Raw genomic sequence first — 18,318 nt, forward strand, 5'->3', positions numbered from 1 at the left:
AAAGGAATGCAGCAATGCATTGGCGCATGGCAAACTCCAGTACCAGATCCTGGACCAGATTGGGGAGCTGATGAAGCACCTCCCACAAGAGTACCAAAATAGGGCAGCACACCTCGTGGAGGAGGGGAAAAATGTGGCGAACGCTTGCCTCAAGACAGCCTTGGATGGAGCAGACACATTCAGCAGGCTGATGATGTTGGGAATCACTTAAAGAAGGCAAGCCTGGCTTAGGATCTCAGATTTCAAACCAGAGGTTCAGCAAAACATTCTTAGCACCCCTTTCAATGGGGAGACACTTTTTGGAGCTCCGGTGGATGACAAACGCAACAAGCTTAAAATGGAGAACGACACTACAAGGTCCACGGGGGCCTTGCAATTCAGAGGAATGAAGAGGGGTACCCCGTCTTGGAGACCGAACGGAAGTGGGGGAAACCAGCCAGGAACGTCGCACCAGACCTACCAACAGTCCGGCAAAGGAGATAACCAGACACAGCAGGGACACCAAAAACAAAACTGGCACAACTAGCAAAGAGGCCACTCCTTTCGCGAGAGAGGAAACGGACGTAGTCAGAACAAAAGAGGAGGCCATCAAGCCACCTCTAAGTGATGCCGTCACACGGCATGTGCCCACCCGCACAACACCTCCCAGGGTGGAGCACAAGAAGAACAACACAGGGTTACACGGACAACATATTATAGAACATGTAACACCAGTAGGAGGCAGGCTAGGTAACTTCTTCAGAGAGTGGAAGAAGATAACAATAGACAAGTGGATTCTGAACATCATACAGTTCGGATACTGTATAGAACTAGAAAGGACACCACCAAGCAGAAAACCAAAAAGAGGGCGCAGTCAGGAAAAGAACTGAAACTGCTTCAAATGGAAGCGGAAGAACTGCTCCAAAAGGAGGCCATCAAACAAGTACCCTACCAAGAAAGGAACAAGGGAGTGTACTCCGCCTACTTCCTAGTACCAAAGGTGGACGAAACACAAAGACCCATCCTGGACCTCAGGTTCCTAAACAAATACATCAGACACAAAAATTCAAAATGACGTTTCTACAGGAGGTCCTTCCCCAAATAGGAGACAGAGATTTCATGGCCACCATAGACCTCAAAGACGCCTACCTGCACATCCCGATGAACAGGCGCCACAAACATCTGCTCAGATTAACCATCAACAAGCATCACTACCAATTCACAGCCCTAGCGTTCGGCCTAAAATCCGCACCAAGGGCCTTCACAAAGTGCCTCGCGGCAGTGGCAGCGCACCTTAGAATGCAAGGGATCCATATATACCCTTACCTTGACGACTGGCTAATAAAGGCAAGTTCACACAGGACATGCAGGGAACATGCCCAGCATGTGACAAAGACTCTGGTGGACCTGGGATTCTCCATTCACTGGGGGAAATTCTCCATGGAACCAGAGCAAGTAAAAATCTTCCTAGGGGCACAGATCACCATACAGAGCCAGGTGTTCCCCAGCGACAAGAGGACACAGGCGCTACTGAAGGAGACACGCCTCTACCAGAAGGGGCAAGCTCTGACAGTGAAGACAGTGAGCAAGGTCATGGACATGATGGCCTCATGCATACGTCTAGCACCAAATGTACGCCTCCACATGAGACCATTCCAAGAATGGCTGCAGGACCAATGGTCACAAGCTACAGGGAGTTGGGAAGATCTAGTGGTTGTAACGCATGCAGTGCAGGACGAGATGTTGTGGTGGAGTTTGGAGAACATAACAAGCCTCTAACACCACCGCAGCGGATGCGGTCAAACACATCAACTACCTAGAACTGAAGACCGCGTTCCTCGCCCTGAAAGCCTTCCAGACGAAACTGTACAACCAGAGTGTTGATCCAAACGGACAACAGGACAACGATGTTCTACATCCACAAACAGGTAAGGAACACAATCTCCACCGCTGTCGAACCTAGCGCAGGAGATATGTAGATGGGCCATCCCACTAAAAATAGACCTGCTAGCCTTACACCTACCAGGGAAAGACAATGTGGAAGCAGATTGGCTCAGCAGGCAGACATCGGCATCCCACGAGTGGGAGCTAAATGCACAAGAAACACTAAGGCTATTCAGAAGGTGGGGAACACCGACAATAGACCTATTTGCAACACACCAGAATACAAAATGCCAAAGCTTCGCATCCAGGCAGTCAGGGGAGGGTTCCCTGGGGAATGCCCTATGGATAGACTGGTAGAGGACATTTGCTTACGCTTTCCCCCCCCCCCCGATACCCCTGATACACAGAGTACTGAACAAGTGCAGGACCAGCAACATGACTCTTATCCTGGTGGCACCACAATGGGCCAGGCAGACATGATGCTCACAGATAATGGCGATGGCACAAGGTGCACCCCACAAGTTCAGAAGAAGAAAAGACCTACTGTCCATGCAAAACGGAGAGGTACTACATCCAGAACCAGAGAGCCTCAGCCTAGCAGCATGGCTCCTGAAGACATAGAGTTCATGCACCTGAGGTTACCAGAGAGCACCCTGCGGGTACTGCGAGAGGCAAGGAGGCCTAGCACATGAAGGTGCTATTTGGCAAAATGGAAAAGGTACACGCATTGGTGCAGCAAGAAAAAGCTACACAGAAAGATGACAAGAGTCAACAGTGCTAAGGTACCTCACGCACCTGCTGAAGGCAAAGCTGAGCTCATCCTCGCTGAGAGTACATCTGGCAGCGATTGTGGCCTACACAAGAGGAGAGACTGGGAAAAGTTTCTTTACGTCACAGATAGTAAAGAGATTCATGGAAGGGGCAAAAAGGATCGCACCTCCTAAGAGGATGCTGCCACCAGCATGGAACCTTAACCTAGACCTAACCGAGCTACAAATGAATAAGGAAGCACAAGTAGGACAGAAAGTGCTTCAACATATATTCAACAGCCAACGCTCATCTTCAACCCAGCCGCCACAAAAGTAACAAACCGCTACAAAGTCTATGCACAGCATAGTGAATCCAGAAAGATTCACGTGCAAAACGAATAGTTTCTTACCTGTCGGTGTAGTTTTGCAGCTTGAAGATCTTTCTGGATTCACTAGCGAACCCACCTCCGCCAGAAAGATGAGGCTGGAGAATCAGTTGGTAAAAGGAAACTAGGACAATACTGAAACGGACACCTTGAAGGACAAAGCGGATAAAAATAACTTACTTGAACATTGCCAAGGATTCGCAAAACGAGAAAAAAAAATCCGAAGATGGCGCCCAAGGGTGGGAGCTTCCGCAGGAAGCGTGCTGACGTCACGGAAGGACACCAAAAGTTGGGATGTTGACGCCCACCTGGGCTACAAAAAACAACAAAAAAACCAAAGAAAAGACTAAGATTCCGGACCCAACCATTAGACCGCGGAATAATGCACAGCATAGTGAATCCAGAAAGATCTTCAAGCTGCAAAACTACACCGACAGGCAAGACACTATTCGATACTTATCACACCCACTAATTCACCACCACCACTATCACCTGACCGACAGGATGAAGGGGAAGGGGATGGGGATGGGGATGAGGTAGGCCACAAGATGTTGACCCATGGGAGGAATATGACACTGAACCCACACACAGATATTGACCCTGTGAAGTGTTCCTCTCAAAGATGACTCTGAACCCAGTAGTTGTTTCTGTAGATTTATTATTTGCAGGAAGGAGTGAAGGAAACATCTTGACAAGCCAGAGCCAACCGATCTCTCCTCGAACCCACTCTTCACTCCGAGTGTTCCAGGTTCTTAGAAAGAACGGAGGACACCACACCCTGACTTATACCCATCCAGGCCATCCCCACCTGACTACAATACAGGCTACATTGAGCTTCTTAACAGGGCTGCTCATTACCATGGGGTGGAACTACATAAGGAGGCTTTAGAGGAGGACTTCTTGTTTGAGACCGCAAGTTCCTCTCATAGACTACACATATACTGCCATTGCTTAAGGGAATGCTTAAACATGCAGATGTGGTTTTCAAAGTTCTTTAAGGGCAGGAATCATCACGGCCAAGGTTGAAAAGCAATATAAACCAGCACCTACTGACCCTGCCTACATCAAGGGTCAGCTGCCCTTAGACTCTCTTGTGGTTTCTAATGCTCACAAGAGAGCTAACTCGCAGACCACAGGTGAGGCCCCTCCTCATGATAAGGAGTCGACTTTAATTGATGCCGCAGGAAAAATGGAAGCCTCACAAGCAGCTAATCACTGGCGCATGGCCAATGCTCAGGCTTTGTTAGCCAGATATGATAAGGGCCCATTTAGATGAGTTAGAAAAACGTATGCAATTTCTGCCTGATGATCATAAATCTAAGGCAAATGATCGTATCCAGCAGGGCAAATATATCACATTACCTCCATCAAGTGCACCCTAGGCGCAGCAGACACAGCAACGCGCACAGAAAAACACCAGCGTACTGCTACGCAGATATGCATAGTCGAGAATTTCAGGCTTCAAACCTGAGGTACAGGCCTCCATTCTCAACCAGCCATTTGACAAGGAACACCAACAGTTGACACCTCGCTGGAAAAGATGAAAAAAAAAAGACACGGAGGTCGCAAAGTCCATGAGGGCTTTGCCGTTACCTGCGAATAGGGGTTCCTTTCGGTGCTCCTTTTACAGGGGTGGCTCCATAAGTGTTTCCACAGAAAATCCCTCCTCCTCTTACGAGGGCAACAACCAATCGCCCTCATCAAGAGGCTATTTCAGAGGAGGGTTTAGAGGAAACAATGGTAAGGAAAGAGGCAGAGGCAACTCCACACACACTTCCCCTGCAAACAACAAGCATTAACTTCCTTCCACTACCCACCGATCATTCCACTTCTGTTGGGGATGTCTCTCCCTATTTCTCACTGTCTGGAACACAATCACATCAGACAAATGGGTTTTACAAATTATCCAATATGGTTACTGCCTGGAACTTAAAGACACTACCCCAAACATTCTTTTGAGATCACGCTCAATATCATAGGAACATCTTACCCTTCTAAAGCAAGAAGTTTTCTCTCTGTTAAAGAAGGGAGCTATAGAACCAATCCCATTAAAATATCTAGGGGCTGGGGTATACTCCCTGTACTTCTTGATTCCAAAGAAGAACGGCTCTCACAGGCCTACACTAGAACTCAGAGAACTAAATTTATACATTCAGTCAGACCACTTTCACATGGTCACACACCAGCAAGTGCTCCCCCTCCTTCAACAAGGCGACTTTCTGTCCACTCTTTTTCCATATCCCAATACACCCTGTTCACCGCAAGTACCTCAGGTTCGTAGTAGCAGGCCAGCGCTATCAGTTCAAGGTGCTCCCATTTGGAGTAACTACTGCACCTAGGGATTTCACCAAGTACCTGACAGTAGTCGCAGCTCATCTATCAAGACCAAAAATTCACGTCTTCCCACATTTGGACGACTGGCTCAGAAAAGCCAGCTCGCAAAAAAGCAGTCTACGTCACATTCACAAAACAGTGCAATTGCTCCACAATCTTGGATTCACAGTAAATCTGTCCAAATCCCATCTACATCATCCAACACACATGCATATCTGGGAGCCACAATAGATACACAAAAGGCTTTGGCCTACCCCAATCCGGCCAGAATCCGCAATATGCAGACTCTACTCTGTCAGTTTCAGCCTCAACACTCAGTGCCAGCTAGAGTATTCATGCATCTTCTAGGGATGATGACGTCTTGCATTCTTTTAGTCCCTTACGCAAGACTCCAGATGCGTCCCCTTTAGGAGTGTTTAGCACGTCAGTGGAATCAGGCTCAGGGTCTCTTATCAGATCTAGTGTTGGTGGACGGCCGCACAGATCGCTTTCTGCAGTGGTGGAATACACAAAACCTTTCAAAAGAGCGGCCCCTCATAGACCCGTTTCCACAGATAGTGCTAACAGCAGACTCATCACTCACTGGTTGGGGAGCTCATCTCCACACACATACAATTCAGGGCATGTGGAGCCTGCAGCAAAGCAGCTTCACATAAATCATCTAGAGCTGCTAGCGATTTTTCTAGTGCTCAAAGCGTTTCAAGGACATCTAGTAGGCAAAGCTGTCCTGATCCGTACAGACAACATGACAGCAATGTACTACATACAAAAACATGGGGACACAGACTCTCTCCAGCTGTCACAACTAGCACAGACCATCTGAAGATGGGCTATAGGTCACAAAATATATCTCCTTGTAGAACACCTTCCAGGAGTAAACAATCAGATTGCAGATCTGCTCAGTCGTCAAAGACAACAGATTCACTAATGGGAACTCCATCCTCAATTTCTCCTCCCATTCTTTCAAATGTGGGGCTTTGCCGACATAGATCTGTTTGCCACAAACCTAAACGCAAAATGCCCAAGCTTCGCATCCAGGCATCCACATGCATTGTTCAAAGGCAATGCACTATGGATGAATGGGTCAGCGATATTTGCCAATTCTTTTCCACCTCTCCCATTTATTCCGTTAGTGGTTCGGAAGCTCAGACAGGCGTTCCAGACACTAATGCTAGTTGCTCCCACACGGGCTAGGCAACCCTGATTCACAACAATGTTGGAGCTCTGTGAGAAAGTGCCCTCTTTCTTTCATGGTATGCCCCCACTTTTTACTGAATTGATGATGTGCTTTGACTGAGTGTGCCCTGCGCTCCTGCCAATCAGGTACCCAGGGCCTCTGTTCCTTCCCTAAAACTGCATTGAAGCCTAAACCCAATTGGCATCTCCGGCCTCAAGTAAGCCCCTAGTAAATGGTACCCAGGGCACCATGACCAGAGAAGGCCCCTAAGGGCTGCAGCACTTATTGTGCCACCCTTAGAGGCCCTGCAGCCTGACACACACACCCTGCCTTTGCAGACTACGTGTGTTGGTACAGAACAAAGTGAAGAGTCGACATGGCACACATCCCTGTGTGCCATGCCCACAAACCACTGCCCTGGCATCCATCAGTCACCCTGAAATTCCTACAAATGGTAATTTTTTCCTTTCATATTAACCAATCTGTTGAGTTGCCTTAGACACATTTGAACAATCACAAAGGTCTGTTCAAATTCTTCCCATGATTAAAGGGGTCATCAAACATGCTCCTGAGATATTTAAAGACCCTGTACGTACTAGGGTCCTAAACCCTAGAATTGAGAAAAAATATAGGCCTGCACCTACAGACCCAGCCTACATTAAAGGACAACTACCATTAGATTCACTAGTTGTGTCAAATGCTAGGAAAAGGGCAAACTCACAAAATTCAGGTGAGGCACCCCCATCTGACAAAGAATCCAAGGTAATAGATGCTTCAGGCAAAAGAATTGCTGCGCAAGCTACCAACATATGGCGTATAGCTAATACACAAGCCCTCCTCTCACGATATGATAGGGCGCATTATTATCAGTTAGAGAAACTATTAGACCATCTACCTGATCAATATAAGACACAGGCAAACGACCTTATACAAGAAGTCAAGCTAATTTCTAATGCCTCAATCAAGTGCGTACTAGATGTAGCAGACACTGCATCTAGAGCTGTAAATACTAGTGTTGTACTTAGGAGACGTGCGTGGCTACGCATTTCAGGGTTTAAACAGGAAGTGCAAACTACCATTGTAAATCAACCAATTGATCAAAACCAACTGTTTGGACCAGAAGTAGACACAGCACTTGAAAAGATGAAGGATACAGACACTGCCAAATCTATGGGGGCCTTACAGTCCACACAATCTAAGAGTTCTTTTCGTCGCTCCTTCTACAGAGGAGGCTCCAAACAAACTGGGGCAGACAATACAACATCCTTCAAATCTAGCACACAAACATCCTCTAACAAGGGATATTTTAGAGGAGGATAAAGAGGAAATAACAAGGGAAGAGGTCGGAGTAGCAAAAATACTCAACCCTCTTCCACTACAAAACAGTGACTTCCCTCTGCTCCCCCAACAGCATTCCACCCCTGTGGGGGGAAGACTAACACAATTCCTGCCTGTCTGGAACTCCAGAACAACAGACAAGTGGGTAAGACAGATTATCCAGTATGGCTACTGCCTAGAACTTAAGACAACCCCTCCACACATACCACCCAGGCAGCGTCCAATGTCTACAGAACACCTTACTCTGCTCAAACAAGAAGTTCTGTCACTTCTACAAAAAGACGCAATACAAGTAGTTCCTTTACAAGAACAAGGAACAAGGGTTTACTCGCTGTACTTTCGAATTCCCAAGAAGGACGGGACACTAAGACCAATTCTCGACCTCAGGCCCCTCAATCAGTATATACAATCAGATCATTTTCATATTATCACTTTACAAGTGCTCCCACTGCTGCAACAAGGCGATTTCCTTACAACACTAGACCTAAAGGACGCCTACTTCCACATTCCTATACATCCTGCTCACAGAAAGTATCTAAGGTTTGTACTGAAAGGACAAAACTATCAATTCAAGGTCCTTCCATTGGGAGTGACAACGGCACCACGAGTATTCACAAAGGGCCTAGCAGTAGTAGCAGCACATCTCCGAAGACAACAAATACATGTCTTCCCTTATCTAGACGATTGGCTCATAAAAGCCAAGTCATTCAATCAGTGTGTTCAACACACACAACAGACAATTCAAACTTTGCACGACTTAGGGTTCACAATAAACTACACCAAGTCGCACCTGCATCCCTCTCATATATCAGTGTCTAGGGGCTACAATAAACACGTCTACAGCTCTAGCGTATCCCAGTCCAGCAAGGATACAGAGCATCCAAGCCTTAGTCACAGCCTTTCAACACCAACACTCTCTGCAAGCCAGAGTGTTCATGAGACTAATCGGCATGATGGCATCTTGCATCTTCATAGTGCAATATGCAACACTACAAATGCGTCCGTGTGACGTGGGTACAGTGAGGGACCTTAGACGTTTTCGGGTTAAAGAGGGTTTTCTTTTTAACAAGGGGTTCCCGTTGCGAAAGGTAAGTCTCTCCCGAGCAAACTCTGATCGGTCCGTTATTGCTCCTGACCTCTACCGGTCTTGACTGGAAAGTTGTTCCTCTTCTGTCTGGGGTTGAGGTCTTGGGCTGCTAGTTCTCTCTCGTGGGTAGTCAGCAAAGGTACGAAAACCAAAAAGAAAACAAGAAAGGACCATTTGGACTCAAGGTCTCTTTCGATACTCCCCGGGGAACCTGGTAAGTGAGGGGGCACCGCTGAGATATTCGTGCTTTACAATCCAGGTTGTGGAGCAGAACTTGGGGGAAGGGTGCAGGGAAAAGGGAGGTTGACGAGGAGGGAGGAAGTAGGAATATACACAACTATGTACAAGAGTGGGGGTAGCTTATTCTGATCAACTGAGGTGCACCACCCCACTTCCCCACCCAGCTCGCAAAACGCTGCCGTACCTTTCACAGCCACACTCCTCCCTCGGGAGTGTGGCACGGCGAATCTTAGTGTCGTTGGCCTCCTGGCTCGTCTGCTTCTCGTCTTCCTTTCTTCAGTGCTCCGCTCTCCTCGCCCTCTGTTCTCCTCGAAAATCCTTCGTCTCCCTCCACGGTGTCGTCACACGCCATCCGACGTCCTTCCCGGGTTTTCACCACTTCTGTGAAGCTAACGTCATGTAGGGGCGTGGCTTCCTCCTCGGTGTCCGCCCAATTAAAGGTACCGCTTTCGTTGCCATTGGTTCCTGGCAACAGTTGCCATGACTCGCGATCGTCCTGAAGGGAAGGAGGGCAGGGATCAGTGGCCCATCAATTTGCATAGGGGTTGTTTTCTTCCACCCGGCGACCCTCCTGGTTACAGTCCGTTACAGGAATGTCTAGCACAACAGTGGAACCAGGATCAAGGTCATCTAACAGACCTGGTGTTGGTAGACAGCCGCGCACATCGCTCTTTGCAGTGGTGGAACACCAAAAACCTGACAAAAGGGCGGCCGTTCCTTGAACCTGTTCCACAACTAGTGCTTACAGCAGACTAATTTCTCACAGGATATGGAGCCCATCTCCTACATCCTACAACTCAAGGACAATGGAACAGTCAACAAAAATTGTTCCATATCAACCATCTAGAGCTGCTAGCAATATTCTTAAAACTCAAAACATTTCAAATACAAGTACAAAACAAAGCTGTCTTAATCCGGACGGACAACATGACAGCCATGTATTACATACAAAAACAGGGGGGACACACTCTATAACTGTCCCAGCTTGCACAGAACATTTGGAGATGGGCCATTCCACAAAACATATATCTGTTGGCAGAGCATATTCCACGAGTTCACAATCAGATGGCAGATCTGTTGAGTCGGCAGAGACAACAAATTCACGAATGGGAACTACATCCGCAAGTTCTTCAACCATTCTTTCACAAGTGGGGTCATCCAGATATAGATCTGTTCGCCACACACAAAAACGCAAAATGCCCAACCTTCGCCGCCAGGTTTCCACACCTGCTGTCCAAGGGGGATGTACCATGTTACAACGCATACCATTACAACTACCTACTGTTACAACGGGACCATTACAACGCATACCATTACAAAGCATAGCGCTTTGAGGTGCTGGATAGTGGTAAGTATAATTTACTATTCTAACTCCAGTCCCCGTGGACCCTAGGGAAGGTGTTGGATAGTAAATTATACTTATTCCCTATCCTAGAGCGCCCCCCAGCGCAATGCGTTGTAATGGTATGCGTTATAAAAGTAGCGTTGTAACGGTATTGCGTTGTAACAAATGCGTTGTAACAGGTGTATACCGTCCAAGGGCAATGCGATATGGATTAACTGGTCAGGCAGATTGGCGTACGCGTTTGCGCCAGTACCACTAATACCATTAGTAGTACGCAAGCTCAGACAACAGTCTCTCAAACTAATCCTGGTAGCTCCCACTTGGGCACGCCAACCGTGGTACACCACACTGCTAGAACTCTCTCTAGTTCCACACCATAAGTTACGACTGACTCCATCCCTGCTAATGCAGAACCATGGAGACATCCGACATCCAGACCCAAGTCAACTGAATTTGGCGATCTGGCTCCTGAAGTCTTAGAGTTTGGTTATCTTAACCTACCACCAGACTGTATGAACATCATTAAAGAAGCTAGGAGACCTACTACCAGAACGTGCTATGCGGCTAAATGGAAGAGATTTGCCATTTACTGCAACAATAACCAAATTGATCCTCTAGATGCTTCTATCCAGAATATCATTTACTACCTTTTACATTTACAAAGGTGTAACTGGGCATATTCATCCCTACGCCTGCACCTTGCAGCAATGGCAGCATATTTACAAAACAGACAACATATGTCTCTTTTCAGAGTACCTGCAATTAAAGCATTTATGGAAGGATTAAAAAGAATCATCCCACCCAGGTTGCCACCTTCTCCCGTGTGGAACCTAAACGTTGTTCTTACAAGACTCATGGGATCCCCTTTCGAGCCTCTACATAAATGTGAACTGCAATTCCTCACGTCGAAAACAGCTTTCCTTATTTATATTACCTCTCTTAGAAGAGTAAGTGAGATACAAGCTTTCACAATACAAGAACTATTTTTACAAATGCATAATACGTAATAAAGTGGTTCTAAGAATTAATCCAAAATTCCTTCCAAAACTCATTACTCCTTTTCATTTAAATCAATCTGTAGAGTTTCCTGTGTTTTTTTTCCAAAACCCAGACTCTGTAGCAGAAAGGGCTTTACACACACTAGATGTTAAAAGAGCTCTTCTCTACTATATAGATGAAACTAAGTCTTTTCGAAAAACAAAACAACTGTTTGTGTCTTTCTCCCCACCTCATAAAGGCAACCCCATCTCTAAAGGTGGAATTGCAAGGTGGATTGTAAAATGTATACAAATATGCTATCACAAAGCAAAACGTACATTGACCGTTCCTCCTTGAGCGAACTCCACCTGCAAAATAGGAGCCTTTATGGCTTTCTTAGGAAACATACCCCTAGAGGACATATGAAAGGCGGCAACATGGTCTACAACACACACCTTCACTAAACACTACTGTGTTGATGTGCAAGCCAAGCTGCAGTAGGCCAAGCTGTCCTTAAAACTTTCAAACTACTGCAACGGATACAGGTGACCACCGCTAGGGGAGACACTGCTGCACAATCGATGCTAAGTGTACAATCTGCAGCTCATATGCCTCGAACGGAAAATGCTACTTACCAGTATGCGTCTGTTCTTGGCATGTAGAGCTGCAGAGTTGTACATGCCCTCCCACCTCTCCGGGACCTGTATCGTTCCAGTTTTATCTTACTTAGATGCACATGCATAGACATCCTTTTCTTAACTTCTACTAACTCCATCATTTCCCATCATGGCGAAAAAGAATCTAAGGATGGAGCCGATGCCCATGCGCACTATCGTCCAAGGGAGGAGTCACCACCTGTCATCAGTGTCGTCATCAGTGATGTCACTGACCATGTCATGAATGATGTAATATGTGACCTCATCAGCAGTGGATTGCGGGCTGGCGAGTTCTAGTTTGTACAACGAACTATAATGGGGGAATTACAATGGTTTTGTACGAGTGAAATGTCCAACTAACTATAACACCCCTAAAACCTATGTTTTTTTCAGTATATATATATATATATATATGGCTGGTCTCTGCGCTTCCACAAGTTATCGGTCCACTGTCTGTTCGTCACCTGATGATAGGAGTACTGTCCTCTCGGAGTTTTCTTCCCTATCTGTAACTTCTTCCCTTGACCTTCTCTTGCGGCTTCAATCTGGATCGCCACTGGATCCTTGCCCAGCGAAACGTCTTGGAAAATTAGCGCCTGCACTCAACAGCTTGATTAATCCGCTGCTCAACCTTTCCTTGACTATGGGCGAAGTTCCGCCGGTCTGGAAGCATGCGCTGATCTTGCCACTACTCAAAAAGCCCACTCTGGATCCTCTTGTCCATTCTAACTACAGGCCAATCTCCCTTCTCCCTGCTCTGGCAAAGGTGATCGAGAAACATGTACAGCTCTCTATTTCCAACTATATAGAGAGCAATAACATCCTACATGACTCCCAATCAGGGTTCCGTGCTAATTATAGCACGGAGACAGCCTTGCTTGAGATCACCAATGCCATCAGGGAGACACTTGATCTGGGAGGGAAGGCAATTCTGGTTATGCTGGACTTGTCGGCGGCGTTTGACACCGTCCCCCACTCAGGTCTCCTTTCTAGACTCTGGGAGATCGGCTTTCGTGGGACGGTGTAGAACTGGTTTAAATCCTTTCTGACCGGCCGTCGGCAAGGGGTCTGGGCACCGCCGTTCTCTGCGGAAATGCCGCCGCTCGAGGTGGGGGTTCCTCAGGGGACTATCCTGAGCCCCACCCGTTTCAATATCTATATGGCCCCTCTGGCGGCGGTAGTCCTTTGGTGCCCGGATCATATCCTACGCTGATGACACCCAGCTCCTGTTTACATCTAAAAAGGGAGAGGCTTTTGATGGTGGTCTGATCAGGGAATTCCTGGGTGCGGTCTTCGACTGGTTTAGGCGGCACTGTCTGAAATGCAACTCCGACAAGTTGGAGCTGCTTTTTTTTGGCCGTCTGCCGGACCCCAACTGGAAGACCTGGTGGCCCCAGGACATGTTTCCGCCCGATGTGGCCTCTGTGAAGGCTAAAAACCTCGGGGTACCATGTGACGACAGCCTTTCTTTTGGACCCCAAATCATCGGTCTATCTGGGAAATGCTTTGGCATTTTGAAAATGCTTCGTAAGTTTCTTCCTTTGCTATCTCTGCAGCACAAAAAAATCATTGTGCAGTCTCTGATCGGCTCGTGTTTAGACTACGCGAATGCCCTATATATCGGGCTGCCTAAATACCTGTTGGCCCGATTGCAGATTGTGCAGAACTCGGCCGCAAGAGCCATTTTTGGACTCCCACGCAGGGCGAAAGCCTCGGAACTTCTAAGGAGACTGCATTGGCTGCCCATTGCCAAAAGAATCACCTTTAAGGTGTTGACCCTAGCATTTAAAGCCCTCCATTCAACTGGCCCAAAGTGTATGGAGAAGCGTCTGGCTTTCTATGTCCCGAGGAGGTCGCTTCGGTCGGCCTTGTTGGCCAAAGCCGTCGTCCCCCCTATTAAACTGGCCAGGATCGGATGGCGTTCCTTCCGATACTTGGTCCCGCGTTGCTGGAATGAGCTACCTCTTTCCTTAAGAAAGTTTAATAGTCTCCTTGCCTTCAGAAAGGAGCTGAAAACTTGGCTCTTTGCAGCATGATTTTTTTTCTGACGGGACCTACGTGAGCTGCTGTGTTGTGTTTCTTTTCTGCATCTCTCTTTGCCAAAGCGCCGGGACGCCCCCTGGGGTAGCCGTGCGCTATAAAAGAGTTTCAAACATAACATAACATATATATATATATATATATATATATATACTGTATAACGGTTTATAAAGACACAAAATGACAGAAATAAATGTTGAATTATTTTCTCCGCCACGTTAAGCGTAGGCGAAGTATAACTGGTATAGCATATCTCAAGCACTTGTAGATCAATTTCACTTTTCTTTTTTCTAGGCTACCAGGTTCTTACTCCCACTGCTTATTATGATCAGACTGGTGCCTTGGTGATGGGTCCTGGAGCAAGAACTGGGTTGGGAAATCATGTTCGATTAGTCGCTTCAGCACCTATGTTAATCAGTCCTGCTGCAGCACAAGCAGGTGAGTGCCTTTTCATAATGCACATTTTAATTTGAGTGTGATGTATTTAGTTATCCATTTGTGATGTGATGTGGTAGGATGGATCAGTGAGCTGACTGCTAAGTGCTGACAAAGCAGAGTTGTATTGATCCTGTTTAGAATCTTGGCAGACTCAGCCTTTCATCCTCTGAGGTTTCTAAATTATGTACTATAAATAGGTTGATATTTTGTAGTTCTTAGGAACTGCACAGTGGCGGGCGGCACAGGTCAAGGGTGGCCGGGGTGGGATAAGGGGGTCTTTAAAAGAAAATTAAACTTACCTCTGTCGCTGCGTCTCTTCTTAATCTTCCCTCCGGCCGGAATAGGAAGCACCCAGACTTCCCTAAGCGAATCACAACACTGCAATTCAGGGTTGTGATAGTTCTGATCGCCGTGGTTTGGCGCTCAGCCAGGGACTGGTAGCCTGGGCATATTCTCCACCCAGTCTATAATGCAGCCTGGGTGGAGAACATGCAAAGTGCGTATGACTGTCTGGACGGTCCGAGATGGCCAGCCAAATATTCATGCACAATTTCAGAGTGCCACCACTCCCCTCCATCCCCACTCTATGAACAGAGTAACCCCGCCACGCCCCAAAGCTGCCGAAGCATCAACAAATAATGTGATAATAATGTCAAGGTATTATCATTTTATTGTTCATTTATTTACACTGCTGCAAACGCTCCTCCGCTTTAGCAGAGGAGCCACCACTGGAACTGCAGAACAACAGTCTTCAGTTCTAGATCAACATCAAGTCATAAGTAAACAAGCATTTGCAATGCTATAGGTCTCGCATTTACGCGAGTTTAAGCTATTGGCATTGTAAAGGACAATGCCTTTTATTTATGTTTTAAAAGCGAAAACAAAAATAAAAGGCATTTTTATTTGCAATGTCAAGAGCTGAAACTCGCGTAAATGCGAGACCTATTGTATTGCAAATGTTTCTTACATTAGTGAGTAGAAACGCTCACTTTCGGCCTGCACACCAAATTAATTAATCAAGCGCGGCGGCTAAAGTGAAGGTGGACAGCGCTGCAAATAAAAACAAGCATTTGAAATGCAATAGGTCTCGCATTACTGAAAGTTTGAGCTGTTGGTGTTGCTAAAAATAACGCAACGCCAATAGCTCAAACATTTAGTAATACGAGAACTATTTTATTGCAAATGGTTGTTTTTCTATTTCTTTACTTTTGAAGCAATAGCGGCACCCACAATTTAAAGATAAAGCGCGGGTGCCGCGATAGTAGCAAAAGTAAAGAAATAGAAAAAAAGGCGTGTGGCTGCATTTTTTATTTATTTTCTTTGGAATTAATTATGGCACCCGTGCTTTGGCTTAAAATGTTTAAAGTTAAAGCGTGGGTGCCGCAATTCTAACAAAAGTAAAGAAATAGAAAAAAAAGGTAATGTTGCTGCATTTTTGTTTATTTATTTACTTTGGAAGAAATTGTGGCACCTGTGCTTTAGCTTATGATGTTTAACTCATTTTCTTCTTATAGTAATTAATTTCATTAAATGATCTTATGAGTACAAATCTTAACTGGACTCTATATGGGAGAAAAATGGTAGAAAGGTCACCATTGATAAGCTCCTTTAAAAAGAAATTAAATGTTTTTATCATCTTTGGCAGAGAACTGGATTTGTAAGAAAATGACAAGCGAAAGTTAGTTAATACAAGTGGGAAATAACTTGATTGATATGCTGCCACTTAGCGGTGCAACCCTGAACCAGTAAAGACTATTAGGGACTCACTTCTGATCCATTCTAACTACAAATTCCTTACCTTAGAATTATCCCCAGGTTTCAGATTGGATTCGGAGATTTTTGTAGTAGTGCTCCTGCTTGCTAAACAGTTGTGTTGTCCAGCTCCTTGATGACTCTATACCATCCCGAAAGTGACAAAGCAGATGTAAGTTCCTTTCTTTCTGCACCTTTTGATGTGGAACTGGAACTTTGCCTATCTTCCACTGACTTCCAAAACTCTGCAGCACTATGCTAGGGAATGATGTACCCACTGAAAATGATGAGATTAAAGCTGTGCCGAGATTACAGTAAGATGTCAGTTACAGATCCGCAGCCGTGTGTTTGAGGTACCTGTTCTCTGGCCATGACTGTAAGTTGTGCGACAAGTGCGGCTTTATGCACTGAAAGGCAATACAGGGGCCAAAGCCCTTTGCTGCATAAGAAAAGTTTGGGGTCAAAACACTGATGCCGCTCCAAGTCTCAGGCCTACTCATTGTCCTTGTCTCGAAGCTGCTCTTGCAAAAAAAGTCCACTCACTGGTTGAAGTCTAGACATAAGTGCAAGAAAACTAACCAGGACTAAACCCTATCCCACCACTCATGAGTGCAACGAGAAGACACTAGAGTATCTAGATGGAGATCACATGCCAATAGAGATCACGTGTCAGTCTGACTCTGTCACACAATTGGTGCAATAGACCATTCTGCCAATCTTCAGTGCAATTCCAGCTGCCTCTAGTACACCGTTGGGCCCCATGGAGCCACAGGGTCTCCAGTCCGATTTCTGCTGGTTGGTCTGTCTGTGATGCCATTGCCTCCTTGGGACCTGGTACTGGGCCTGCTCCAACTCCGGTCCAGTCTCTACATCAGTTCTAGCGTCCACAACGGTTCCCTCTGTAACAGTGCTGACTCACGATCTGAACCTTTTCTCTGACCCCAAAATGACTTCGGCCCACTCCAGGCTCATGCCGCGTTGAGATCACAAAGGCACAACTAGTTGTTATGCTACGTGACTTTAATCCAAGACCTCTGCCGCAAGGCCAGGCCTTTCAGAGACTTAGTGCTCTCTTTGGTTCAGATTCTGACTTGGTGGAGGACACATGTAATGTCCCTCAGGACACTAATGAAGATGGGGATTGGATAACTTTCTCTTAATTGTACTGACTATGCCCTATATTAAGACCTTCAAAACGCCAATGGCCGGTCCCATCTGAACCAGAGCTATATTTGCCACATAGGCCACCAGTGGATGAAAGTGCCTCATTTGTGGTGGTTTGGAAGGCTGCTGAAGCTCTGGACTTGCAATTGCCCAATATTAAGATGAAGACAAATGTGATAAATGACAAAGCAGTGTAGCCTCCCAACTCACTTTTCATCCAATCCAGTGAAAACTTAAGGGGCTTTTGAGAAAAGGAGACCAAATGGGACTGTATTCCGTTAGTTGATTGTTCACTTTGTATATCTTTTCAAATGTTGCAAGCGAGACCATTGTTTGCAATTTCTTTGTTTTGTAGAATGCATAGCTTAGCTGTGGCCATGGAAGATACAAGCCATCATCTCCTGGGTGATCAATCTTCTTCCCTCCTTCGATAAGAGGTGACCTAAGTAGGTACCTTCTTGTCGACAATATTGCAACTTCGAAAGAGAAACCTTATGATGGAAATCAGACAAATGATGCAACAACGACAAAGTGGCCTCTTTACAAATCTCTGCACTGTCAGCCGCAACTAACAGATCGTCAACATACTGAATAAGAGCAGCACCATCAGGTAAAACAATCGAATCAAGTTGTGTTTTCAAGGCCTGACTATAGATCGATGGACTCTCACAATAGCCTTGAGGAGCGCGCTTAAACCGGAAACTTCGGCCTCCTAAAGAGAAGCCAAAAATATCTCTACTCTCCACGGCAATCGGGTTGCTGAAGAAAGCA

General features: G+C 46.2%; 1 protein-coding gene across 2 annotated transcripts in view; it reads left to right on the forward strand.

Moving 5' to 3' along the window:
• Positions 1–18,318, forward strand: part of PUM2 (pumilio RNA binding family member 2) — a 755,055-nt gene that overhangs the window by 250,276 nt on the left and 486,461 nt on the right. For both annotated transcript variants that reach the window (XM_086926282.1, XM_086926283.1), the window contains exon 11: positions 14,488–14,631. In XM_086926282.1, coding sequence (XP_086782408.1) covers positions 14,488–14,631 — 144 coding nt within the window. The remainder of the gene's footprint in view (positions 1–14,487; positions 14,632–18,318) is intronic.

The sequence above is a fragment of the Lissotriton vulgaris genome, chromosome 6 (genome assembly GCF_964263255.1).
Source record: "Lissotriton vulgaris chromosome 6, aLisVul1.2, whole genome shotgun sequence".
NCBI classification, from domain to species: Eukaryota; Metazoa; Chordata; class Amphibia; order Caudata; family Salamandridae; genus Lissotriton; species Lissotriton vulgaris.